Raw genomic sequence first — 27,758 nt, 5'->3', positions numbered from 1 at the left:
CGCGTACGCGCGTCTCGCCAATGTGGAATCGCGTGCGCACACGCACGCCAATCTGTTTGTCTGTGTGCATGCACGTGCGCGTTTGGTCACACCTTGCCTCCGTAGCCTCCTCTTCTTCAAGCCGAATATCCGGACTTTGGAGAAGATGTCGACCAGGTTCCCGTTGCACAGCCCCTGCTTCTTACCGGGGCTCTTCCGCCGCCGGTGAGCGGTCGGTCGGTGGGCGTGTTGCTCCCTCGCCTGTCGCTTCTGCCGGATCAAGCCGCTGGCGATGGCCGCTGCCATGTCTCCGCCGAAACAGCCGACGCGAAAACAGCCGCGTCCCCGTCCGTGTCTCCAGGCTCGTCAGTTGTGTCCACCGGAGGGGACGGAGCGCAGACGACACCAGACACGAGCCTTCTAGTCTCCGCTTTACCGGCTACGACGACCCCATACTTCAGCCGCCGCGCAGTAAAGTCCGAAATACACTCGGCGCGTCGCGTTACAGCATGTTTTCTGTGATCATTCTTCCGCTGGCCACGTATTTGAAGCGCGCAGGGGTTCACCTGTCCGTCACGTCTCACCGGTCCGTCTGTCAGGCAGATGACAGCTGCTGTCACTGGACGGCCCCTCCGAGCGATTTTACCGGACGCCGTTTGTCAGCCTGCGCTGCCATGGTCCACAGACGAGACGAGGAAAGGCTCCGGAGCCGACGACAACGCCGCTGTGCAGCGGTCCTGCCCTCTCCGCTCCAAACCTCCGTTTGTATTCCGCTGACAGAGGCGCGGGGCGCGCGTTGCCGCGCGAGCCTCTCCAGCTGTGTGAAGCTGGCGAATGTCACCGTGAACAAAAGCGGAAAAGAGGGCAATGGGTCTTTCAAAATAAAGCGCGCACATTACCGAGTCAATTTGCAGGAGTAAAACGCTCTCGACAGCTTAATATAAAAATCTAATTCCTTGTTTACATAGGCTAAATTAGTCAACACTAATGGCTAGAAGTAGAATGTATACCCACGTTTGATGTGATATTATGCTTATGATTTACTCGTGCGTGACTTTAGTTGTATTTTATTAGAACGTGTTCCAGCATGAATTTTTCATTTATTGTTTAAAGCTGCACTTCTGAGCTTGTTTTATAATTTCTATATACATGTAAACAGACTTTTACGCCGACAAATGGTCACTCTGTCCTTTTAAATCTACAGAGACTGCCAAAGTTCATTAATTTGAAGGAAATGACCGGAAGTCCATCCGATTTTGTTCTGGGTAGTTTCACAATCAAAAGCGCGAGCAATCTCGGGAGCCACGTCGTTGCTGGAGCCACGCGCTGAGCGAGCAGCCACACACGCGCTCTCAAAAACAACAGGCCAGTGGAGGAGGGGGGGGGGTGCGTCACCTGTCTGCTGGAGCCGGGCGCAGGTGTCCGGGTGTGCGGTAGCAAACAGGCCTCAATCAGTGAGCAGGCCATCACTCGCTCTGAAATAACTGACTGCCTGAGAAGAGTGAGGGGTGTTTTCCAAACTCTGCAGAATTAATCATTTAAAATAAAAAGAGCTGGGTTCAGAGCTGGGAAATTCTAATAATAAAAGCTTTTCCGGGTTCCTACTGGTGTTTGGAAAACATCGCGGCTTCGTACATTATTACTTTACCTCATAGAGAAACAGAGGATATGAGACGTGGGGCCCATTTTTCATCCGCTTCGGGCTGATTGCATTTCAGTGACATAAGTAAAGTATCTCACGCAGTGTGTTTGTGGAGGTAGTGCAGACACTGAAATCTGCCGCACTCGCTTCCTCGTCCCACACACGCCCGCTGTCTGTGTGCAGCTCGTGACAGTCGGTGTCAATGAAGGGGTTTAAAAATGCAGTAGGTGGGCTAGATTGGCAGGCCGATAAACTGGAGAGCCGTCTGATGTGCATGTGCTCCTACCGCTCAAAGCCGCATCAGACTGTGAGCTCGCACAACAGGCATGAACACGGTGTTCTCATGTTTCGTCATGTGGCGCTATATCAGGTGTAGCGCTGCACTGAGAAAATCCTTTTAACAGCCAGTTGCGCATGCTATGTTCAGACAGTGGAATATTCTCCTTGAAGTTTTTGCCTAAATTTCGTAAAGCAGACCGAATTGGTCTTTGCAGCGATGCATGTAGGTCAGCCACGTCTGCAAAATAAAGAGCTGTGACGGGACCCAGCTGGACACAAAGAACACTGAAATGCAATTCTTTCTTTCTTCGGGGGAGGCCAATATCAAAGAAAATCCCCAGTCCTTTTCCAATCAATCCGCCCTTATGCCCCTGAAAACGAAAACTGAACGGTGAGCTTTGGCACAGTGGAACCTCTGTCACATCAGTGTGTTTAAGAAATCTTCCATGTCCGTTTGGATATTTATCGTTCAAATTATTCCTTGCGGACACCCTGACATTTCCTTTATGACTAGCGACTAGCCACATTTTTCCCCTTTTGTGCATGAGGTGTCAAAATCTGATGTGGAGGCTGCAAAGAGACTTACTCCTCCCACTGATACCCCTAAGGTACCATCACTGTCAGTCTTAAATGCCATGTTTGCATATGGAATATCATGTCATGTTATCCAGATGGAAAGACTGTAACTATATTATACGCATATAGCTGAATGAATGAATTATGGCAATAAGAAAAATCATGTTTCTGTTATATTTTCATTAAGATTATTCAAAATAACTTGCATCAGTATTCATTTAAAGTATTTCTGCCTAAGTGAAGTCTCTCTAAAAAAAGCTTGAGTATAGTGAGTGGCGCTGAGCCTTAGTGACGTCAGAAGCAGGTCACTTGGAAACATGGAAATGTTTCAGCACCACGGACAGCGACGAGCCACTTTGTCTTTATGGGTTTTTTCACAGGAATGTGATGCAGGTCGTTCCTTGTGACCACAAGGTGGCACCAGAGGATGTGTAAGAACATCAACCAGCCACAGGACTTCACGGATGACTGTAGTACAGCATGATCACAGCGGCAGCTTAATTATCAGCCGCAGAGTGAATCCCTGCGAAGGCACAATAAGTCCCTGTGAATGATGCCACAAAAACCAAATGGCCTTCAGACAAAAAAAAAACAGAGTGTGTTAGCTCTCTGAGGGCTGAAAATACATTTCCTACTGTTGTATTCCTCTTTGTAAGATGCTATAGCAGAGTTTCAAAGACCGCACGGCGACAACAGCAGCAGGCGCCTGTCATCCTGCGTCTTTTGTCCCATTAAAGCAGGCAAACCCAGCATCTACAAAGCCTTCCTTTCCTTGTCCTTCATGTTGCTGACACCCTAGTGTTGAGTGTGTAATTGGCGGTGTGAGGAGTCAGTGTGTACGCCGTTTTATCCAGGTCAGACCAAGTAAAGGAGTTTATGAATAAATCAAAGCTACATTTACATTAAAATTCATATCTTCTCATGCTTTTTACAACATCCAAGGAGGGCGGAAAACAGCTCTTAAACATCAAAAGGAAAATCCCTGACTGTCCTTCTTTCATCTGCTTCTTTCACCACGCATTGCCTCCCTCTCACTCACACACGCGCACAAAAGTTGATTTTTCACGGTGTGTAGTTTGTGGGAAAACCTTCACAATCTGTGATATACACAAGAATGCAAACAAATAATGGAAAAGTGCAAAATAACTAGAAGATATGCAACATAATTAAAATGACATTTTTCATGCTTTGATCAAACAGCCGTGTCTCACCTCTGGGAATAAACATTTATGTAGACGCATTCATTTGAGGCTTCTCTACAGTGTATTTTCTGGGATTAGTTACAGACAACAGCGCCATCTAAAGAGGACAGCAGGTATTACATGCCTTCTTTTACCCTCATTCATTTATTTTATGCGCCTCTACTTGTTTCCAACCCATCGGTATCTCAACAGGTTTAAGATACTCTGCAGAGTCACTTAAATTTCCAGCCTCTGGATATAGTAGATGTTTCAATGTAACTCGTTACATTGGCACTCAAATGTATAGATGTGTGTAATGTATAAACGTATGCATTGAAGATGTCTAAAGCTAATCATCTAAACATGGGCTCCAGCTTTACAGTAACTGTTGTATCACTACTTCAGGTTCAGTGGGTGGCACAGATTCACTGAGGAGTATGGGACATACTAACAAACAACAGGCCAAAGTTAAACAGATTCATGGTTAATAAACCCAACCAGCCAAAATAGGATGTATCCAGGGTGGTGACGTCACAGAGTATCAGTGAGTGGTGGACAGCTTTGTGGACTAGTGTGGACAGAACCACCTCCAACTCAACATCAGCAGCATAAATGTAGCAGACAGTAACAGACTGGACACACTGATCAGGAGGGCTGGTTCTGTTCTGGGGGTGGAGCTGGACCCCCTACATGCTGTAGCTGAGTGGAGGATGCTGGTCCAACTCCTTTCTATCCTAGACAACACCTCCACCCCCCACACAGTGTTCTGGCTGCACAGAGAAGCACCTTCAGCCACAGGCTGCTCCACAGAACCCTTCCTACCGAAGGCCAAGTGGGCAAAACAACTTCCCTCTGGGATTATTATGGCCTTCTGAATTTTGAAAAACAGTAGCACTGAGCTGTCAGATGCAAGAGAGTCTCTGACAAGTTAAGCCTGTTGTTCTCCAGCACCAAGAAAGGAGGGAAAGAGGAGTTATTGTACAGTACTGACACCAAAGTGGCAAAACTGCAGACTAGCGTGCTTTGAGACAAGTACTGAACATGTTGGGTGTGGGAGGAAGACCATGACTGGTTGGTTGTGAGCCTTTTTGTTCCTTGTACACTTAGAACCTCACACATAAGTACTTTCTACTGTCCGCAGGCTTGCGGTGAGTTGTTTTGGCTCAGTGAAGAATATTTGTCACAGTGATGTTCCTGAACTTTGTGGCACTGTGACTGTGGCAGGTCCCTCTTTAAACAGGACAACGGCTAACGGTTGAGGCGTTACTGTAGTGGTGCTCAGGGGTCAAGATCATCTAGTGGCACAGAGAGCTCTGCAGGTTGCTCTGACCATGATGAAAACAATAAAAGAGCTTTCTGATGAACTGTGCAGAAGTTCGTGATAAAACCAGACTTCAGTTCATCAATAAGAACTCAGCATTAGGAAATGACTTGAATCAACAATGAAACAGCAGTAAATTCTTCTCTTGCATCAAGCAGCATCCCCGTAGATGGCGCTCTTATCACTCCCTCATGGTGAGTGCAGTGGCTCATGCTAATGAATGCCAGCAACAGGTAAACAACACATTTAGATATTCATCCTGCGTCAGTTGGTAATTTAAGCTAACCCTTTCTAGCATCAGAGGACTTAACACTATCACACGTACTGTATTAACCTGTTTTAACAAGCGCGTGGAGCTTAATGAACCGAGGACAGAGTGACAATCAGAGACATACGATCGGTTCAGCGGGGCAGGAAAGAGTTGGTAAAAGAAGAGGATGACGAAGGTAGATGGGAAGTTTGAATGACAGGAAGGGAGAGAGAGAGAGAGGGAGGGAGACGGGAGGTAACAGATGTGGGTGGGTGTTCCCCAGACAGGAGTGTGAGGATAGCCACTCCGAACGGAGGCAGGATGACTCATAACTCGCGCTCAGACTCCCGCCCCCACGCGCCCGCGCACACAAGCGCAGACGCGGGGAGATTCCACTGTTGCCTTGGTAACCAGCGATTAGTGACGCAGGTGGGTCTCCGGGCGGAGGCAGAGGAACACCTGCCGAATGCTGAGCGGATAACACCCCGCATCGGTCGCATTCATCCTGCTGCGACTCTGAGTTCAGCCCGCGGCGCCGTCGACGCGCTGCGTCCCTGTCCTGCCGCTTGTCCCGCGCACGTGAAAACGTGCGCGGGACAAGTAAAACCATTAAACAGAGCAGACGGAGACGATTAGAACTTTACTGTCCAGGTAGAACCCTTCTCCTCACCTTTCCTTCCTTCCTGTGTCCTTCCTCGGTCCCTTTCTCCTCCTCTGCTCCCTACCCTCTTTTCTCTTATCTTTGTAATATCAACAACTCAGCGGGGAGGAGGAGAAAAGGAATGGAGCGACTAAATTATTCATTTTCAACCCTCAACCCTCGCCTCCCTTCATCTCTCTACTGTCTTGAACCCCTTGCTCCGTTCCTTTATCCCAGCGTCACTTATACCTATTCCTGACTCATCCATTTTTCTTCCACTCACCCAGAGACAAATGAAAAACTACATATAACTATATAAGTGTAGTATATGCGTTTGGTATAATAAAAGGAGCCTTGCTTTGACAAATGAGGGGAGATGACCAGGACCTTGTAGCCTAGCAACTACTGAACCAGCTGTGTGCATGTCATGTGTATTTAAACTAGTGTGTACAGTAAATACACAACTTTTCATTATTAGTTTGAAATGGGGCTTCAGCTTCAAGTAGAGCAGAGTCATGAAGTCAGTGACCTGTTTTATTACTTATTCATTTTATGTTTTATGCAAAAAAAGTACAATTAGTCATTCTCTGTAGGACTCTCTGAGATGGAATATACCAACCAAATACCAAGTAAAACGATCCGTAAAAAGACTCATTAAAAAGCTCTGGTTATTATCAGAAGTTATTCTCTTCTACAGGTTGTTGATCGAGGCTGTCTCTTCTGACCAATCAGGGGATTTTAATGATTTCTCGGCCTGGTTTGGAACTTTTAAAATTGGCTGTAATTTAATAATTCTGGGCATAAAGTAGCAAAGCAGAGTAGGCAGATGGAGTGGGCTGAGCCTGAGCTCCATAACCACCATTCTGTGGCATACAGTACATTGTGTGACCACTCTACTTCATTTGCACTTGTGTTGGCCTTTAGCTGCATAAAATGCATCATGTAGTGGATATTATGTCAAGTACAACTAACAACAACTTAAATGTTTCCATTTCCTTTAACCTTTTTTTTAACAATGAAAATTACATGTTTTGAATTCTTTGTTTTAGAGTTGAACAACTGTTTGTTGTTCTAGGCACAATAGCTTGTAGATGCAGATCTTGTGTAATAAGGATGAGGTGTTGAACTGTACAGATACTATAATTATGCCATGTATGAACAGCATCAAGTTCAATACCATTTGAAATAGCTTTTAAAGACTTGCGCTTCACTTGATTATCTACTTTTCCACCTCTGGCTGAACTCATTCAAATGCAGCTGGCATACTGCCCGGAACATAAATTAATTATTTATTTTATTGTGAATATGTAAAGAAGAAAAGCAGCATATCCGTCTGGCAGATCGTCTGGGACCTGTCTGCACATCACTGTTAAGTGTTTATAGGTCCTCACAGCAGCAGGACTTGGTTGTTAAAAGGAAGTTTTATGGATCATGGTCCTTTAAACACACTGAGCTGGCTTTTAAAAGCTCTCTGTGTTTAGCTTCAGGGACGCCCTAGGGGAATGTTACCTGGAAGTGCTGTTCTAAAAATCATTAAAAGTCACTTCCTGTTCAGTCAAGTGACACTGTAAACACTGCACTGGACCGGTCTGACATGATCATGTCACCTAGTTAATGTCATCCTGAAAGAACTGGCTTATTATAGCATCATACTTTTTCGGAACCAGAACTTAGTTGTATTTAATTGAAGTGCTCTCTGACAAGTGTGCAGGTTCCAGAGAGGTCAGAGGTCGCAGGTAGGGCTAAAACAGGGACAGCAGGAGACTCAAGTCATCAGGCAAATGGCAAATTTCTATGCAAAGTGATAACGGCTGAATATGGAAGTCTTCTGCGTCAGAGCGGTTACATAAGTGCTCCAGATCTTTCCCCAAAAAGTCAAAGAAACTACAGAGAAAGACGACAGGGGCGGGAGACAAGGAGAGAGGAGAGGGGGGGGCAGAGCCTTCCAGCGAGAGTTTGAATTAAAACTGTGCCGAGAAAATGTTTATATAATGCGACTTTTTCAGGGAAAGTAGACGGCGTACAGTTTGTACCAGAGGAAATGCTTCTCAACAGCTTTCGGGTCTAAGCTCCAGCTCAGAGCGGTGCATTTCAGCAAACGTGGCCTTTGACGAGCACTGACAGTGGTTTTCTTCACGTGCCTGAGGTGTGTCCATGATTGTAACCTGTGGACCTCCGTGTAATGAGTCATGAAAGGCCGCGCGGTCGACCAGCTCCAGGTCTCCCCCACCAATAAAAGCAGATTAGCGTTCGGCTCTCGGCTGCTTCTTACAGCTGAAATTAGCCTGGAACAGCGGGAGCGGCGAGCGTGGGCTGACAATGTGACAAGAGCCCAAACTTAGTTCGGCGTTCCAGGCTCCACAAAGGAGCGCGTTTTTCGGCGCCGCCCACAGTCGTGCACATGCTGGGCGAGAACTTCGTGGGCAGCCATAGTCTGAGTAATAAAAATGCCTAATTTCAGCTCGGGTGGTTTAAGAAAAATGGCTTCTTCAAGTTCACAGAGTTCGACGGCGGAGGAGGAATAAACAGGTGGCGGACGGGTCCCTTGCATTGTTTCTTGTTTAACTGCGTGAAGCATCAGCCGTGAGCAGACTGCCCCGCGTAATATGCCGACGGGACACCGGGGCGACGCCGGCAGCTGCTCCAGATGCCTCACCGAAGCAGCGAGTACAGAAATCCCCGTGGCGATGACGACACGAAGCACTCGGCAGCACGGCGCGTGAGAGGCTCCCACCGAGGCCGCGGAGCTCGCGCAAGCGTTTAATCCGGCCGCCGCCAACAATAGAGCTCTCAGAGAGCCGCTTCTCAACGGTGGAGGGGTCAAAAACTACAGCACAGCCCCTTCCTGCCAAACATGATGCACGTTGGACATACTACATGAGCATGTGACGCCTGTGTCCATTATTCTGCGCGTTAAAGAGGACAAGCTGATGGATTTAACACGCATTAAAAGCCGTCCTCCGATCAAATACTGGTGTGAAAGATCCCAAACGGCGACAAACAACCTCACGAAGACTAAAACCAACAACAACCTGGTGCTGCCAAAAACGCAGACGCAGCTTATTCAGTCCCACACACGGCACCTGCTGAAACTGCTCACTAGAAACAAACTTCGGGTGATCACAGCTTAAAAAAAGTTCCCAACAAAAGGGCATAATTATCGGAGAACTGCAGATGAATAATGGAGCACAGTCAAGATGAAATTCTATTTTTATAATGAGATTATTGTCTTCAGTGTTGGATTCAGTGATCTTTAAGGCCTTGCTCACTAGTTTTGGCTGTTCACTGTAACTGTCCTGTTGACCTGCTGTATGTTGGCAGTACAGTGGATGTCCCTCAGCAAACGAGTGGCGCTAGTAACAGACACGTAGCTTTAGCTTCGGTGGCAGGCATCATGACTTCATCTATTTACCCCCCGGTGTCTGGAGAGTGACGCCTGACTTACCAGCTCCTACAAAGGGCAGTTTGTGTAACGTCCTTGATTTGTAAGTGTGTTATCTACAGTGAACCCGGGCTCAGGCTGCTGGATGAATGATTATTAGTAAGTCTCTGTGGAGGTAAAATAAGACACAGCATCCGTGTTAATGCAGTAACTAGCTCCATTTACTCACACACAGCACATGTACAGTTCTGAAGCACGGTGCTTTGCTTTAATAGTAACTTGCACATGTACAATCCTAATATTAATTACTATCTAATAACGTCCAGCTAATTATATTTTGCACATAGCCTTTGACATCTAGTTGTATTTAGGTATTTATACAGTGCAGTCATAATACATTTAATTACCGTAAGCAGTATTTCTGAGTACTTTAGTAGTGCCATTAGTCAGATAAGATACTTTTATTTGTGTGCCTTATTTTACACATAGGTTGCTGTCATCAGGTGTTTGGTTTGCATGTCACACCTTCTCCCTTTTCTCTTTGCTGAGAGCAAATAAAGGTCCAGCATGCTAATGAAATGTTATTAAAAAGTTGCTATGGTAACTTTACTTGGTTTCTCCTCAGCCTCTAAAATGTGCTTGTTTATGCTTGACACTAAGTAAAAGGTTCATTTCTGAAAGGCAGAATTTAAACTACGTAAATGTTTTATGTGGTTTTCTCTAAATATGCGCACAAATCCAAATGAGTAAAGGTTGAAGCTCAAACGGCATCGAGTTCTTTGTAGTTGTAGGTCACTTTACTCTTAATTTGTACGGGATCAGTAAGTCCGCTGAATTGATGCTCAATGGGTAAAATGCTGTATTCCTAAGCAAAGTACCTGTGGTTTTGCCACTGAAGTACAGAGTTTGCATATTTCTAAGTACTATATTTGTCTGTTCCCCTCTTAACTCCTAATCCACCCATACAAAGTGAACATCTACTGTGTGTGAACATGGCCCAAGTCGCTCTAGTTCCAGTGCAGAGACACTCTTACCTGGTTCAGCTCTACCCAAAGCGGCCTTAATCCTCCTCTCTGCTACCCTCAGTATAAACTCAACGTCCATGACTAACACGCAGACACATACCTGTAAACACTCGGACGCCCCCTTTAAACGGCCGTGACTCCCCCAAACTGGCCTCTCTCTCACACACAGCGAGCGGGACAGATGATGTCATGCATGGCTGTCATCGAGCAAAAGGTTACAGACAAAGAGAGACAAAAAGTGTGTGTGATTGAGAGCGGCAGCGGTGAGCACAGAGATAAGGTGAAGAGGCACGAGAAAATAGATGTCAACGTGGTTTGGCCTGAAACACTGACTCCTGGAAAATAGCAGACGAGGAGGACGAATATCCTGTGGCATCACAAGAGCGTCTGAGTTTATTGGGCAACGCCGGCCTCCCCAATTAAACACTTTTTATGCAGTGAGTCAGAGAGAGACGGACGTGTTTTGAAGTGTTTCTCTGCTTCTTATCGTGCAGTCTGTGAAAACACTTCTTGGTGGAGCCTTTGATGCCCTGCTGCTTTTTTTAAGTGCACTTGGAAAAATAACACTCAGCACTCACTCTCTCTTGACAGGAACCTGGAAGCCAGAGCTGTCCACACACACACACACACACACACACACACACACACACACACACACACACACACACACACACACACACACACACACACACACACACACACTAACACTCTCCCTCATTCACCTTTCCTCTTCTACTCATTGCTTAATTTTGCAAATTATAGTGCTCCCACTGCTGAACAGAATCAACAGTGTAATCAACAGCACTGCTTTTCCTTTTTTGACTGCAGCATCCTGCAGTAACTGTATTTACCTCCTTCTATGTAGCTCAGTGCTGTCCTTTAAAGGCGAAATACAGCGACGTGGCCGTTTCAGGGTCTACTGCCTTAACATTTGCTCAAACAGGGCGTGTTAGGAAGCAATAATAATAATTGCTGGCTGTCTTCGCTTACAGTACATTTATTGTCTTTGTCCTGTCAGACTGCAGCTGGGTGCGTATGCTGGGTATGCAGGGTTCAGCAGGTGGTCAATAAGCACACTGTTGTCCCTGAGGCTCATCAACTGGCTAATGCAGCCGTTATTAGAATCTCAGTGTGAATATGCACATCTATAGTAATACATGCAAGGTTTTTCCTCCCAGTTACAGATACAGTATGTACCCAAGCAAAGGCTGATAAATATGCAAATATGAGATAGGAGAGTGTGCCTTCACCATGGGAGCCCTGATGATTTTCGGCTAGTCCAACACTACTGTAGCAGTTCAAAGATCTTCATGACCACTGACATCAGGGTGTCGGGCCGCTCTTTGATGAAGGGGATTTGGGGAAATGGAAAGTTTAAAATAGTTTGACCTTCTGAACTTCTTCTTATCATCCTGATAAGGGTGTCCAGTATAATTGGAGTAAGGGGATGTACACCTGCAGGTTACCAGTTCAATACTTCACACTAAAGACAATATGGAGTCTGCAGTTCACCTGACCACATGTCTTTGGACTGCAGGAGGGAGTCAGAGAGCCCCAGGTTGAAGTCGGGTCATTGTTGCTAACCACTAGACCTCCATGATAACCAACACAGACACTATAAGGAAATGAATATGTTTAAAGTGTGTTGATATTAAAGTGAGCACAAGACATGGAGAGAAGCCAACACTGGATGACGTGCCAGCCTACTGCTTCTTGCCTTTTGTCAAAAACTGCAGTTTGGATAGTCCTAACAAGATGATGTAAGATGACCTATGTCACTGCATGTGACTTGTTTCTGTGCCGTGTGTGTGAAGTTTGATGTGCATGATGGTTTCGGGCCAAAGTCAGTCGGAGCAGCAAAGTCATGAAGTCTTTCTGCAGACTCAGTGTGTTTGGACAATAAGGCCATGAGCTAATGAGTGTCCTCTCTCTCACTCTGTCTCCCTCTCCCTCTCTCTCTCGCTCTCACACACACACACACACACACACACACACACACACACACACACACACACACACACACACACACACACACACACACACACACACACACACACACTCTAACAAAACATATTACAGTGCTGCACCAAAACCCTCCATGTGCCCTTAGAGGACAGACATCACTATGACTGTCACTGTTTTGCCAAGTCATCACCTTTTTGCAACGTAGCAGCATGCAAATCAGGAACAGTAGCCGCCAAAGAGAGGTGCTGAAGTCTATTCTATGCATGCTAGAATATACTTTTAAAATAGTATAGGTAAATGAGACGTAACGTGTGGGGGGGGGGGGGGGTGAGGGTGAGGCGGCTTTTACCTAAAGAGACTGATCTGAGTTGGCACAAAGCCCACTGCTATACTCCGTTGTGTAAATAAAATATAAAGGATGATGCCTTAATGGCAACTCTCCAGAGAAGCTGCGTGAGTGTGTGTGTGTGTGTGTGTGTGTGTGTGTGTGTGTGTGTGTGTGTGTGTGTGTGTGTGTGTGTGTGTGTGTGTGTGTGTGTGTGTGTGTGTGTCGGTCTGAACACCTACTTGTGCTATTACGACTAAAGTCTCTATGTGGGTCACACCACAAGGGAAACAAGACATTGAGTAACATTGTGCCTTACTCATTTTAAAAATGAATGACGCTGCTGCAGGTTAAAGTCTATTCACACAGTTCCAGCCGCCTCACACATTTGGTTACAGTTCATGAGTTTCACGGGGAAAAATGTGAAAGGAAGCTGAAAAGAATGTTTTGTAAACTCTGATTTCCTCCATACACTAGTTATTACGACCAAAGGAGGAAGTATTGAGTGTACTGAATGAGATCTGGGTGAATGCGTGCACTCAAACAAATGAAATGTTATTCCTTCACTGCAACTACATGTTCTTGATTGTAAATGTGACACTATCAGTCTTAAAACATTAATGAAATTCTTCTTTTAACTCCCCAAAACATTTTTTTAAGTTTTTTTAAACCTAACCAAGTTATTGCTCCCAAGACGATAATTATGCTCACTCTGACCTGACTAGCTTCCCATGGAAGGCACATTAGGATTTAATGACTTTCCTTACACAAGGCTTCAGAATTTAAGCTTTGTTATTTTCCAAAATTTAGAAATGAAACAGAATCATCTTAACACAATAAGAGAAATACAAAGAAAAATAAAGTATAATATAGTTTTTTGTCAGGAGCCAAGCAATAATAAGGAACAGACCATTACTGTAGCTTAGTTCTCAGTGAAAACATACATACTGATACGCACGCTAACATACTGTACACACACTAAACAAAGCTGTATGACTGCCCTCCCAGTGGACCTTCACTAAATTGTGCAATTCAGAGGAAAAACACAAACAAACGCTGAGTCGACAAAATGCCGCCTCCCGCCTATCTACTGTACAGGAGGTCCATATTTCACCACCAACTGCTGTGTCTATAATATACACACACTAAAAGGGAGACAACTAATGGGCTTCCTTTAATTAAAAGCAAACGTGGCAGCTAAATGGTGCTAGCTGATGTAAATCAATGAGCCCGGCTTCACAATGAGTGGGCGTGGGTGCGACAGTATCATTTCTAAAACAAATTAATGAGTACATCCCGGTGTTCAGGCATGATTAACTTTTGATAGACTGACATGTCAACTGTCAGTTCAGTGAGATGTCTTTTTTTCCATACATTTTGATATATTTAGTGGAAACAGCTAAAAAGTAGAATGGGGAAAAGCAAGTCACATCTTGTTTCACTCCTAGTTACAGTTCCAAGCTCCACGTTTCTGCATCACAGGAGTGCACACATTCTCTCATAAAGCCATCAATCCTAATTTCAAGCTAATCAACCATCAAGCAAAGAGAAACACAATAGAAAGGATATGAATGAAAGCAGAGGCCCAGAGGACAGAAACCAGCACAAGCACCTGTGTGACAGTGCGAGCTGCAGGCTGGAGAGTTTTGGCAGGCGGTGAAAAGAGGCTATGAAAACACTGTGGCTGGTAAAAATGTTCAGTCCTGTGTAGCAAATGAGTCCTTTCACCTGCACCCACACGCACATATATTGATTCTGCTTTGTTTGTTTTCACCTTTAATCTGCAGGATTAATAGTTTATGTTGGGTTCACAGCACCGTGTGCTGGAGCGTTGTCCAGACGATTGCTGTCAATGACACAGTGCACATGTAAACTGCACATTTTGCTTTGAAACAGCAACAACCAGCCATGGAATTTCATCATGTTTATATAGTGAATCACTGATACAACAATCCGAGTAGAAGAGCAGATGGTTATGCATGAGACAAAATACCTTATTAGGTCTAATACGCTGTGATGTGCTCTTCGTGAGTTATTTACAATCTCAAGTCCTCACAAATGGTTTCTGCTCCTGCTGAGCATTTGTTTGAAAAGATTCAATTAAGATAATCTCCCACAGCATCAGTCACTTTTTCGATGTTGCTTCACAAGGTGGCAGGATGGGCTGTCACTCACTATTTACCTTGTGATGTTGGAATCATTATCTTCTAATCACATTCAGTTTACATAACCAGTCCACAGTTGCAACAAGTTGCACCTATGATAACAAACTTAAATCTGTGATTTTTTTTACTTTTCAAAACTCAACAAGTACACTGATCTGTGTTAAAACTTTGTAGTTTTCACGTAATAGTGGACAAATAAATGTTATATGAAGGCAACCACACTACAACAGAGGTTGGAGATGGCGGGTGCTGTCCGTGGTGCTGAAATATTTGGGCATTCGTCTTTTTAACACACCAGCTCTAAACCAGAGGGACGCTACTTTATAACCACTAAAAGAACAGAATATACATCTGTTCAGCATTTAGGAGCAAAGAGCATCATCAAATACAGTATGGCTGTAAATGTATAACAGTGCCCATATAATATACTTTAGTGCTATTACAGTTAGGAACCTTTTAGCTTGGTTCCTAATAACTGACTGATCCAACTGTAGAGCTGCTATATAAACTTTGTACAAAATGTAAAATTAATGAATGAATTGCTTCAAAAGCATCACATAGTAGAAGTTACATGTGAAAAATGTTTGTCTTTGAGTTGATTAGTAGATCAGTCCTATAGGTTTACATATTTGGGATTAGGTTCTGTAAATGTAACTGTTAAACAACTTTGTGTGAACACTACAGATAACATAAGGTGATGATGGGTATATAACTTCTGACTACATAACTTCTGCAGCATGGACCCTGCAGGTCACCTCTAAACACTGTGTCAGTGATACAGAGGCCAACTCTCTGATGCAGTGTCAACGTACCAATAATGTCAACAACTGCACTCTCTGTTACGATGCCAATGTCAATGTATGCCTCTCCTGCAGAGCGGCTGGTAGAACCTGCTAGCAAACTGGTCAAAGCTTTAAATGATCTAAAGTTGTCGTGTTGGAGAATATATATGACTAAAAGAATATGCTGCTGACCTGAAGTGAATTTCACTCTTAGTGATATTAGTGATATTATCCCTGCACCCTGTTGATGAATACAGCCAGGTGCCAGACGGGTGCCGCTGCGCTGAGATATATCTACGAACCTTAAGAGAACAAATATATTGCCTGGGTGTTCTGGCAGGATCATTAGGCTGATGATTAACAGCTCATGTAAATAGAAAAGTCGCAATAAACACTGCATGACTCCTCAAAGTCAGTCCCCTAAGATGCCCTGAGCTGCGCTGAGCACAGCATCACGTCCAGTCTTTGATCTCAGAAGAAGAGGTGTGCTCCTACAGTCTGTAGCCACAGAGAAAAACAGGAAGCACTGGTGGCACGTTTAGCTCGCAGTACAAACTACATGTTGACACTGGAAGTCTAATACGACCATGTGTTGGTTAATCATGCAGGTTACTGGAGCCTGAAAGGGTCTGCATGCTGCATTAGACTTGATTTTCTGCAGCATCTCTGCCACGCACAGCGCGCACGCACGCTTCCTCGCAAGCAGCCACTATAGTCAGATCTGTACTAATAAGTTATCACGCCCCCTCCTTCGTTTGCCCCCCCACCCCGTCATATCCCTCCCTCCCCCCCCTTCCCCTCCCTGTAGCGCACTCACTTGCTGCACAACTGCGATTGCAGAGAAACCCCAGCAAGCAGTCGAACAGTGCAGTCTCAGGGGAGAACACACGCACACGCTCAGACACGCAATAAAGTATTTCTCTGCCGTCCCCGCAAAGCCACGTACACACGCGCGCACACACACACACACACAAACACACACGCACGCACGCACACGCACGCAGCAAACTCACCAGTTGGGTTCTTGTTTTTCTTGAGGCTCCTGCCACAAAGACACTGCAGCATATGCGATCCTTTGCTGAAAATGTTGTTCCAAATAAACCGCATGGATTTGGCCGAGACTTGGGGGGAGGAGGAAGAGGAGGGGGTGGAGGTGGAGGAGGAGGAGGAGGTGGGGGACGAGAGGCGCTCCGGATGCGGCAGCCTAAAATTCACCCACCGCATGGGGGCTGGTCCGCCCCCCTGTTTGCATGCCAGCAGAGCCGGCCAGCTGTTGGGCTCAGTTCGGCGGTGCTTCGACCCCCCAATCTGCACCATAGACGAGAATAAGAGCAGGAAGCCCGGCTTGTCGCCCGGTTTCTCGCCCGGCTCCTCCACCAGCCCGGAGACCAGGACTCGCACGTATTCCGCGTCGACGTCGTCCGCGCGCGGCAGAAAAAGAGCGACCGCTGCAGCGCTTTTGTCCGCGCGCTCTCCCTCCGGCTGCCCCGGCGGCCGCTGGTCCTCAGCGGCGGGGGAGCGGTCGCTGCTGCCGCCCGGCCGCCGCGGCGTGAAACCCCCGCGAAGGCTCCTCTTCAAATGGCGTCGTCTGCCGCGCGGCGCGGGGAGAGGAGCGGCAGCGGCGGACAGGCATGCGGCGGCGCTAGCGTGAAGTCGGCGGTACGCGGCAGCTGTCGGCTTCTGCACAAAAAACCATTGCATATTAGTGGGGATCGCAGGGGTCGGTGCGTCCGTCCGTCCGGGGGGGGGGGGGGGGGGGGGAGGGGTGGGGTGCGGATACCAGGTGTCAGTCAGCAAGTCGGTGGCATCCCTGTACCCTAAGTACTGCAGCAGGGGGCTCCTTTCCAAACACACACTCACTCGCCCAGACGCGCGCGCGAGGTGATGCAGAAGCGCAGCTCCTCCGGTCCGCGGCCGGTGAGAGTGCGGGCACCGCTGGACCGGGCAGGTGAACCACGGCGCTGCCCCACTCCGTGTTTTCTCTTTAAAAAAGTCCTTATGAATATTTCATCCGCGTTTCTCCACTTCTCAATAATCCATAAGCTTCCAGTGCGCCAAGATGCTGCTGTTGCTGCCGTCTGTCCCCCCTTCCTCTCTTCTCCTCCTCCTCCTCCTCTTCCTCACCTTGCTGATGAAGGGGAGCCGCTGGACTATGACTCTGCTGCCTCACTACTCCAGAAACTAGATGCGGAACGAGGGGGAGAGGAAGACCCGGTCCGGCGCGTGGTCCTCCCGCGCTTCTCTGCCGCTCCAGCGTCTTCTGCAGCTGCGCTCGAGACGACCGACGGCTGGTGGGGCGCGAGGAGGTGCACGGACTGCCTATAACCGAGCGGCGACGAAGTCTGAGCGGTTCAATTAACCACACTTTCCGTCTAGAACTTTCAAAACAAAAGACCCGAAAAGTAAAGGTTTTCGACTTGTTGAAACTGCAGGAATAATATCAATAAAGATCAGTCATTCAGCTCCGGGATTTTTTTACGATTTTTTTTCTTTGAGAAGTCATGTGCTTTAGAAATGAATATAGACTTACGACATTTAACGTCTTAAAATGCAACTGATGAAAGAAAGAGGTAACCAGTTTAACATCCAAATATGCGGTAACTTAATAAACATTTTTGCACTTTACCAAAAATGAACTTTAATTTCTCACAACTTTAAGAGTGTCAGTTTATATGAACACTGATAAACTAATAATACAAATTTTTAAAAAGCCTGGACCTTTGTTCTGAAAGACAACGTTACGTCCGGGTTTTCTGTGCTGTTTGACGCAGCCACACTGAAGTGAACTGCTGCTGTTACGTAGACACGTGGTTCCCACGCCGCCCGTATCTGGACTGACTGATATGAACCATCACCTGCAACAAACTGGTGGGGATGGGGTCGGCGAGATTGCGTCACCCGTGTGGATGCGAGACCCCCACATTTGGGTTTACCGTATTACCTGAGTGATGTTACGCCAGACTCATTCTGCAGTGCTGACATTTTACAGAATGCGTCGCACCTGTTGCCGCCTTCTAGACACTTCGGCCGTTTGACTTTGTGCCTAGTGGAATTTGAATGAACTTTTCTGTTAGCATTACTTGTTAAGTAATTCGTGCAGTTGTTTGCTAAAATAAAATTTCATTGATGGTTGATCTGGTACTGAAAACACAGAACATTTGATCAAAGGCTTATTTCTCTTGCGTTATTCTCACACTGAAATTACTAATAGAATATCCTTAGCCTTAGAATAGCCGTCAACCCACTATACTCTCCCAGAAATACCAAGAAACAACATTTGAAAATTTTAACAATACCACACAGTATCAATCTATTAAAATCTATTACAGAGTTTATGCCAATAAAATGATAAATGAAGCCCTTATCTTAATACCGTTCCTTCTGCTACATATCACCCATCTGCAGCAATTCATCAGTGTCGTTGCACCGAACCAGAGGTCATTCTGATCAGAGAATCAGATGCCTCAAAAGAACAATAAAGATTAAAGATTATTGAACACATCACTATCAACATTGTTTCTTTCAGCATAGATAAACATGATAAAGAGTTGGTGACATATATAAAAAAAAGGTTTGTGGTTGATGGGGCTTTAGGTTTTAAACCGGCAAAATGCAGCTGTGCTTCTGCAGCACATTTGCATTTTTAATTTGTCAGGCACTGACTCAAATGAGTGAAATTCTGCAGTGGCACAAATTTCCAATCGGAGAAAACACTGGACTTCCTATTTTAAACCTTGCTCTCAGCTGCATTGGCGCGTTGGCAGCTGAGTCCAGGATAATGGTCTTCAGAAACTGTCATGTTTCCTGTGTATCTTATCTTTTACATCGTGACACTCTGGTTTACAACAAAAACACACATACACTATGGCTCAGGCACATAGTCATTACTGCAGGATGACTGACGCCTGGCAGATTTCTTTCACACATCGTTCATGACTTGTATTGTTTTGAGGAGCTCAGGGCTGCAGCATGAGATTGCTGTCATCAAGGGGCAAAATATCAACTGTGCGCACGGAGACCTGCTTCAGCTCGCTGAGCAAACAGCCACAGCTGCATGAGGGTTTGCTCGTTATACAAAGCAAACAGTGTAGTGGGAAATGGGAGATGAGCTCTGAGGAAGGAGGAATTAAAGAAGCAAGGATGCAGGAAGAAAGAGGAGGAAGGTGTAGGAAGAAGATGAAAGATGACAGAACATAAGAAGAAAGAGGAGGCATGATATCTGAACATTGCTCCAGCATCCAGTAGGAATGTGAAAAAAGTAACACAAAGAGAAGCTATTCACGTTTAATTAAGCTTTCGTTAAGGGATTCATAAACTTAATGTTTTCTCTTGTCCTAATCACACAAATAGTTTCTAGCTTCTCCCACAAAACACTTTGCTTTAAAAACACAACATCTTAAAAGGGGAAGCAACACCAGGAAACAGCTCTGATTATATTTTCACTATCACTGCAGCACAACATTGGAACACATATACACTGTAGTCTTTATTTAACATGAACAAGAGTTACTGTAGTAGTTTACGTGATCTAATCAGCAGTAAAAAGACTGAATGCCTGTAGGAATACTGCAATCTCAGATACTGTGCAGTGGGAGCTACTGAAGCAGCCCTAAAGCTGCTGATATATTGATTTGTTGACTTGGCTTTGGGAGTAAAACACAACACTGCCTGCATTAGGGGAATATCATAAAACCCACTAAGCCACAGGACAGACGGTAACAAAAGGTGCTGGACAAGAGGCTTTGGTAAAATGTCACTAAATTTGTAGAGCACATTTTCTAATCAAATTGTTTCGTAAGGTTTTACATCACAACCCTAGAGCCTAAATAACACACCTAAAACACCTGAATTAAATGATACATTACTACACTAATATTAAATCAGTTATGTAAAAGTCAACTCCAGTTTTGCAGAATTTTGAGAGAAATACATGTAACGCAGCATGTTTTTCTAATTTGAAGTAGAACAGCTGCTTTTAGTGGTCATTCAGAGCTCATTATTACTAGATTGACAAGCAAATTCTTGAAATCCTTTCACAGCAACAATTTTTAGGGTTAGCAAACCATCACTCATATCAGCCTTATACACCCTTCAATCATGAAAACTAAGCCAATGCCACATTACAGCCATGAAACCCCATTCTTTGGCACTGATTCATGGTAAACACACACCTCAAAAGATGCACCAGCAAGCTGTGGAGGTTAGTTCAACACTATATGGTAGTACTCCACCTGCAGGTTATTAAGAGTAACAAAGAATGTGTGGTCCTAACACATGCTGGTTGTTATGAATAAAAAGAGATAGGCAAACAGTGCAAAACTGCTCCTTCCACTGGCTTAATCACTCATCTTACTGTGCATGAACTAAGATCTAACATGATTATATCATATGGACCAAAGTTCAAGTCGGATTGTGCCAAGTTCCCAGTGAGTTAACAAGAAGAGTCGGTTTCTGGGGTTGTTAAATTAAAAAGAAGCTGAAACTACCTGCGGTCAAGTGAGCCGTCGTTCGTTCATTCTTCGTTCAGCCAGCCGCGCTTCAAAAACGTCTTGCGCCCGTATTATGCGCTATTCACTCCACCCTGAGCTCTCCCTGTCCTTATCTGTCCTCCTGTCTTTCTGTGCTGTAAACCAACCAAAAGACACGTTTAACATAAAATATATAATATATGTTTACTTAAGTAATTGTATCGTGAAATGAATATACATAGGTTTAGAAGCTAGCTAATGTAGAATCTATTGTTTTATAAACAAAGACACTATGCTAAGATGCGGCTTTGGCAGCTTTGACGCCATAAACACACTACGTAACATAATATTTTTTCAATTTATTATTTTAACACAACATTAATTGGTCAGAATATGAAGTTATTATTTGTTTGTTGTTTTCACTTTCTGTAAATGTATGAAAATATAGTTACGTTGTGAAAATTATTTCTTCTACTTCTAGTTCGTCTTCTTCTTCTACTTCTTCCTGTACCAGTGAGATTATAATTGCTAGATCTAAATATTTACTTGTGATAAATACGTTATAATAATATACTTTAGGAGAATACCCCTAAAATAGTTTATAATAGTCACTGCCCTAAACTTAAATAAATAAGTCAATAATAAAATCAAATGTATCAATCCAGACATTCCAAAAATGTGACAACAATTCAGTTGATAAACACAGGGGGCGGTAGCGAGCACGATTAGCACGTAGTCTTCCAGAAATACGGCACACGAAGAAGAATTAGCCGTAGTTTCGTTAGAGGGCTGAACTGTTGAGAACGCCGGGCAAACAACCAGGTAAATAGTAGCCAACGTTAGTTTGCGTATCGTGATTTTAGATATTTTTGTGACAGCGATAATAAGGTTAAATTCCCTTGTAGTCTATCTATGTTTCCTCATTTCAATTGTTTCTTGAGAATCGGTTGGTGTAAAGAGCAGAGAAAAGGAAAGAGCTCAACCAGCTGCTAATGTAGCTTCTTCCGTTTACCATATGCTTCGATGCGACTTAGCTCCTGTATAATACGTTACTAAACGGCCTGATGGAATGTTTGTGTTACTGCTGGCCACGCGCGTAAGGTTTCACGTTTTGCAACATGTAACTTTTTGACCAGAGTGGACGACACTGAACTCCGCTCAAATAAATGAGCAATTGATGCGCTTCCTTGTTTTCAAGATGCCGAGACAAAAATTATACGCCTTCTTTGAATTTAGGAATCATTTAAGGAGCCTTGAAATAAGGAAATGTCGGAGAGCCAAGTGAAGTCAAGTGGCAAAACGTCTGCTAATAGCAGACAAACTGCCGACTATCTCTCATTTCGTTCTTTTTCAATTGTCAGCAGGGATGCTTCTGGACCTTGCTCCTCCCCTCCACCAGCATCGTTGTCTCCTCCTCCTCACTTTCACCCGGCTCCTTGTCAAGCCCCTTCATTACATCCCTGCTCTCCCCTGTCAGCCCTGACTCCTTTCCCCCAGCAACAAAGTCTAATTTAGCAGAAGGAATGGTGGATGTCAGCAAGTGGCCCCTGTTCTCTCTGCTAAGCTCGGAGGAACTGGCCACGGTCCGGCAAGCCTGTGTGTTTGGAAACTCCGCTAATGAAGCAATCTACATCACACATGGAAATGAGGTGATGAGTTTGCTTGACCCCAATATATCCTGCCCTTTTCAAAAATGCAGATATCATTTAAAGCCTTGCCCCACCACCAACCAATAAATAGGTGTGTTTTTGAATGTGTGTGTGTTATCTCCCAGGTATTTGTATTAGGCTTCAACCTCAGTAGCTGCCTCGGCACAGGAGATAGTCTTAGTACTATTATACCAAAAAAGCTAGACTTCCTGCGAGGGAAGAAAGTAATCAGTCTGAGCTACGGCAGCGGACCCCACATTCTGTTGGTCACTGAGGGTAGGTTTTTGAATTGTGACTTCTGTATTATCAACTTCTACTTCTCCACTCTACTGATGGTAACTGGCTGTGTTGTCTTTGTTGATTTACCACAGATGGACAACTGTTTGCTTGGGGACACAATGGTTACAGTCAGCTGGGGAATGGAAATGCCAACCAGGGTGTGTCTCCAGTGCTGGTCACCTCTAACCTACAGAACAGAAAAGTGAAAGAGGTGGCCTGTGGCTCTCATCACTCGATGGCTCTCATCGAGGATGGCGAGGTAGCGGTTTTTTGTTATGATACCTCTTTTGTATAGTCACTGAAAAATAAACTCTATTTATAAGAGAACCAAATTCACTCAGTGCCCATTTAGTGTTAAATATTAAAAGAAACATTTTGTGTTTGCGATTACTAATTGCATAGTCTTTTTGCCCCTCCAGGTCTTTGCATGGGGTCATAATAACTGTGGCCAGGTTGGCACAGGTGCTACAGCCAACCAGCCCTACCCCAGGAAAGTTGCCGGCTGCCTGCAGGGCAAGATGGCAGTGAGCATCACGTGCGGGCAGAGTTCCTCCATGGCTCTGGGCGACAATGGAGAGGTGAAGATGACATTACATCCTGCCTCATAGAGAGAATTTGGAACCTCATAGTGCCAAACTGATTGTTTTATGTTTATGTAGGTTTATGGCTGGGGCTATAATGGTAATGGACAGCTGGGTATCAGTAACAATGGAAACCAGCTGATACCTTGCCGCCTCACTACACTCCAAGGGCTTTGTGTTCAGCAGGTGAGATAAAATTCTCAATCAGTGACTTCTGCTGTGGTTGCATGCACAGGAAAATGAAAATAATGACTGTTACATTGTGTTTCTAAGCATGACTCATCGTACTGTAATTACTACAGTGCTCCTGTGTGTGATTTCATTGAGTAAGTGATTTGCGGTCGTGCTAAACGTACTCCCTGCTTTCCAGATTGTGTCTGGTTACGGCCACTGCCTGGCGCTAACAGATGAAGGACTGCTGTATGCCTGGGGAGCAAACACATACGGTCAACTTGGAACTGGGAACAAGAGCAACCACCTAAGCCCAGTCCAAATCATGGCTGACAAAAAGAGGTGGGTGGAGAAGGAAGGGAGTGCACTTAACAGTAGAACAGATTTTATAATTAGAAGTTTCTCCCATATCCTGCTAAGACTTCACTTTCCTGTTTCCTGTTCCCCCGTTTCCTCCCTCTATAACTATAAGTAGGCATAAGGGTCCTGTGTGCTTGTACTTGAACAAAGACTACAGACTGAATGCTGCCACGGCAGAAACATTATCTTTTACAAACTTAGACAGAAAAGAATTAAAGACATATGTCCACTACTGATTTACCAGGATTATAGAAGTCGCCGCCTGCCATTCAACGCATACTTCAGCAGCCAAGACAAAGTGCGGGCAGGTATGCAAGCGTGTGTGTTTGTTTTCACAAAGGTTTAATTAGTTGACCGGTGTGTTAAAGGAATGCTTTGACAGTTTAAGCTTTATCCAAATTAAAGATCTTACTAGGGATGTTTATCCTCCAGGTGTATGTGTGGGGTCAGTGCAGGGGCCAGTCCATCGTCCTGCCCCACCTGACACACTTCACCAACACTGATGATGTCTTTGCCTGCTTTGCCACACCACCGGTCATGTGGAGGCTCGTGTCTATGGGTGAGAGAATGAGTCCACTGTAGATTGAGGATGAATTGAATTGTACGTATTGCTGTGATTTCAAATGTATTTTGAGAAAGTAAAGGCGTGATGAAAGCTAAGTGCTCAGTTTATTCTGTTTTCTTCTAGAGTTTGACGACTTCTTGACCGTTGCCGAAGCCCTCAAGAAAAAGTTTGACAGTCCGGAAACTGCCGACCTGAAATTCAGCGTAGATGGCAAATACATCCATGTTCACAAAGCTGTGCTGAAGATCAGGTGCATGCGGCTTTTCGTTTTCACATTTCAGTTCCGGCTTTGTTCACCTGACAGGTTTTGACAGCCAGGGCTCTGCTCATAACCAGTCATGCAGCAAAGTATAAACAGGGTTGTCTTCTTTCAAATAGGTGTGAGCATTTCCGACTGATGTTCCGCTCGCAGTGGACAGAAGATCAGCAGAAGGTGATTGAGATCAACCAGTTCCCGTACCCAGTCTACAGGTCCTTCCTGCAGTTTCTCTACACAGACGACGTTGACGTTTCACCAGAGGATGCCATCGGTTGGTGCTCATACTGTATATATTACAATAATGTTTTATTTTTGTCTTATCATCTTGAGGCTTTTATTGATTTATTGATTTTATTTGTAATCTACCTGTTTGCTCTGATGTGAAAACTGCAGGCCTGTTGGACTTGGCCACATCTTACTGCGAGAACCGCTTGAAATCTCTGTGTCAGCAGATCATCAAGAGAGGAATCACAGTTGAAAACGCCTTCACTCTTCTTTCTGCCGCTATAAGATACGACGCAGAGGTCCAGTATATACATACACCCTATACACAATATTCCGTATTAGTTAATAGTGTTTTCATTAACTCTGCAACAGCTAAAGCTGCATTTAAAGCAACTGCAGAGCTGCATTAAGGGGTTAGTGATCAGTGTCTGGAATCTTTGGCAACAGCCAGTTTGAAGTGACACCCAGTGGTCATACAGTGAACTGCACAGTCACCTCTTGCAGAAACAAATTCTACACTGTTTTGTTAAAAGCGTTTTGCTGCCGCATTTTTATATCCTCCACTAATTACCATCACCATCATTACAATCACCATTCACTTATAATATGGTTTGTTGTTTTCTGTTCATTGCATTATGTTATGTATTTTGTTATTTCTAATCCTGTGTCATTTGTGTTTTTTTCCCAGGACTTGGAAGAGTTTTGTTTCCGATTTTGTGTCAACCACCTGACTCAGGTGACTCAGACTGAAGCCTTCTGGCTGGTAGAGGGAGCCATGCTCAAGGAGTTTATCATCAGAGCTGGCCGCTGCGGAGCCTTCAAGTACTGAGAGGTACTCATATTGTTGAAGACATCTGAACTGTATGTAATTCAAGTGGATGTGGCAGCATATCCTTGTGCTAAAAACACTGCATTTATAAAAGGAGGCGCTGACCCTGTTTCAAGAGTTTATTCACACATGGCACATGGGCAACTTCAGTGAGATATCTGTGGACTGGAATTTAAGATCATACAGTAGATGCATCTGAAAACAGCACTTTGACCATTTGTGGAGTCATTTAACATACTGAAGACATCTTTTTCTCAAATTGTTCTTCATGTTCTGCGTTTAAACTTGAATTTTATCTTCCTTTTTAAGTTTATTTTCTGCTGTGATTTGAATAGGTTCAAAGCACAGAATCTGCATTTTTCTTTTAAAAGACTCTGGCCAGGTCAAAAATTCAGGACATTATATGGAAACGGATATTTAGGTCTCATCTGCTTTTCATTTCTTTGCTTTTCTTTTTAGTTTCTTTTTGTTTAGGCTAAATGGGGAAAAAAGCATCAAGCTGATCCAGGCCCTGCTAAAGGTTCTCATACAACACTTGTAATTTGAATGTTTGTCTTAGCTGGGATTTTTCATGTGGATTTTTAACCTTTTATATTGGATATAAAATATAAATTCATTTAAGACCATTTGGTTGGATGGTTGGTTCTATTGCACTACAGACGAATTGTAATTAAGGTTTCTTTCTATAGCTTTTATCAATGATTACAAATATGTAGTGAGTAATTTAAAATGCTGTGGAAAAGGGAAACAATGTTGCACTTTAAATTTTGTTTGTTTCAAAACAAAAACAATGATAGATTTTGAGGAACCTTTAACACAGTTTTAGTTTTTCATTTTATTGCAGTTGTAAACATTGTTAGGTGTATCTTCAAGGTCTTTGGTATGTTACAGAAGCTTTACATTTAAAAATAACGCTGTTTTCACCTTCTAATGTTAATAGAACAAATGCATGAACTTGTAAATAACACTCAAACGCATCAGAATAATTAATTGCAGTTGCATTACATTTGCCTGGGGTTTTCTAAATGGTCAGCACAAACGATTTGGAATGCTTAAAAAAAGTCAGGTTTCTGTTTATAATTTGTTTTGCTCAAATATTGGTGACCAAAGACTGTTAGTCATCATTCTGACTTCTAAGTATTATTGCTATGACAGGAAAATGTTGGTAAGTTTCTTTTTCTGTATGCACTGCTTCTGCTTGGCAAGAATTGTAATTTTGTTCAAGCTTGAGTAGGATCTCTCTGCTTTTTTGTTTTTAACAAAAACGGTCTCATTTGAGTTAAAATGACTTTTCTTAGCTTTCTGTGGCTTTCTGTTAATTCTTCCATACAATGAGGAGCAGAGGTGGTTTTTATATATGGAACAACAAGCAACAAATTATATTGTTTTGTTCATTTTGAGGTGATCTGCATTATTTTATTGAGTTTTATATTGTTGCTCTTTAGTTGTTCCATTACTGACATATTACTTTTTTATATTTTCCTATGGAAATGTTTAAATGAAATGAAATAAATAACTCTGATTTGTTTACACTTCATGGGTAATTTTTCTCATTGTCTAAATGTTTCTTAAGTAAATTGTTGTTTTTGTTAGTTTTTTTTATCAGTTTTGCGTCTTTTAAGTCTGAAGTTCTACTTTGCTGTCACCTAGCGAGACAAATGCCCATTCGACTTTATCTTTATTGCACCGCCCCTTGGCTTACGTCAGAGAAAATGGCGGAAGTGGACGGGATCCAACTGTCAACCGACTGCTTGGTCAGTCGGTTGACAGTCCATTTCTTTGAAAGAAGACTTTAACAAATTATTAAAAATAAATCATTTGAAACTATTAGGGCGTAGGTTTTAGTGAGTGTAAATATAG

The 27,758-nt window shown here is 44.1% G+C and overlaps 2 protein-coding genes across 8 annotated transcripts in view; one reads left to right on the top strand and one right to left on the bottom strand.

Annotated features, from left to right (window-relative positions):
* Positions 1-21,456, bottom strand: part of LOC114842007 (fibroblast growth factor 14-like) — a 47,690-nt gene extending 26,234 nt beyond the window's left edge. The window contains exons 1-2 of one of the 3 annotated variants that reach the window (XM_041067711.2): positions 21,433-21,456; positions 20,999-21,135 (exon numbers count right to left, since the gene is read on the bottom strand). Coding sequence is in view for 2 of the 3 variants with exons in the window: in XM_029127413.3 (XP_028983246.1) it covers positions 16,526-17,213 (688 nt within the window). In the remaining variant the exon portion in view is untranslated. Of the gene's footprint in view, positions 1-92; positions 1,169-16,525; positions 17,869-20,998; positions 21,136-21,432 lie in introns of those variants that run through there. The other 2 variants (XM_029127413.3, XM_029127421.3) reach the window with 2 other exon arrangements.
* Positions 21,457-21,706: 250 nt separating this feature from the next.
* rcbtb1 (regulator of chromosome condensation (RCC1) and BTB (POZ) domain containing protein 1) lies at positions 21,707-27,433 on the top strand. 5 transcript variants are annotated; one of them, XM_029167749.3, is made up of 14 exons: positions 21,712-21,802; positions 22,342-22,629; positions 22,755-22,905; positions 23,001-23,167; positions 23,328-23,486; positions 23,568-23,675; positions 23,860-24,002; positions 24,265-24,328; positions 24,453-24,579; positions 24,709-24,835; positions 24,964-25,115; positions 25,238-25,368; positions 25,758-25,901; positions 26,358-27,433. In XM_029167749.3, the coding sequence occupies exons 2-13, from the start codon at positions 22,504-22,506 to the stop codon at positions 25,896-25,898; spliced, it is 1,596 nt and encodes a 531-aa protein (XP_029023582.1). In that variant the 5' UTR covers positions 21,712-21,802; positions 22,342-22,503; the 3' UTR covers positions 25,899-25,901; positions 26,358-27,433. The 5 variants fall into 5 exon arrangements, with proteins under 5 accessions (XP_029023574.1, XP_029023582.1, XP_029023565.1 ...); XM_029167741.3 differs by having other exon boundaries at positions 21,707-21,802; positions 22,345-22,629; positions 25,758-27,433; XM_029167732.3 differs by having other exon boundaries at positions 25,758-27,433.
* The last annotated feature ends 325 nt before the right edge of the window (positions 27,434-27,758 follow it).

The sequence above is a fragment of the Betta splendens genome, chromosome 2 (genome assembly GCF_900634795.4).
Source record: "Betta splendens chromosome 2, fBetSpl5.4, whole genome shotgun sequence".
Classification (NCBI taxonomy): Eukaryota; Metazoa; Chordata; class Actinopteri; order Anabantiformes; family Osphronemidae; genus Betta; species Betta splendens.
The sequence above is the reverse complement of the archived record's forward strand: the minus strand, read 5'-3'. Positions and strand labels throughout refer to the sequence as shown.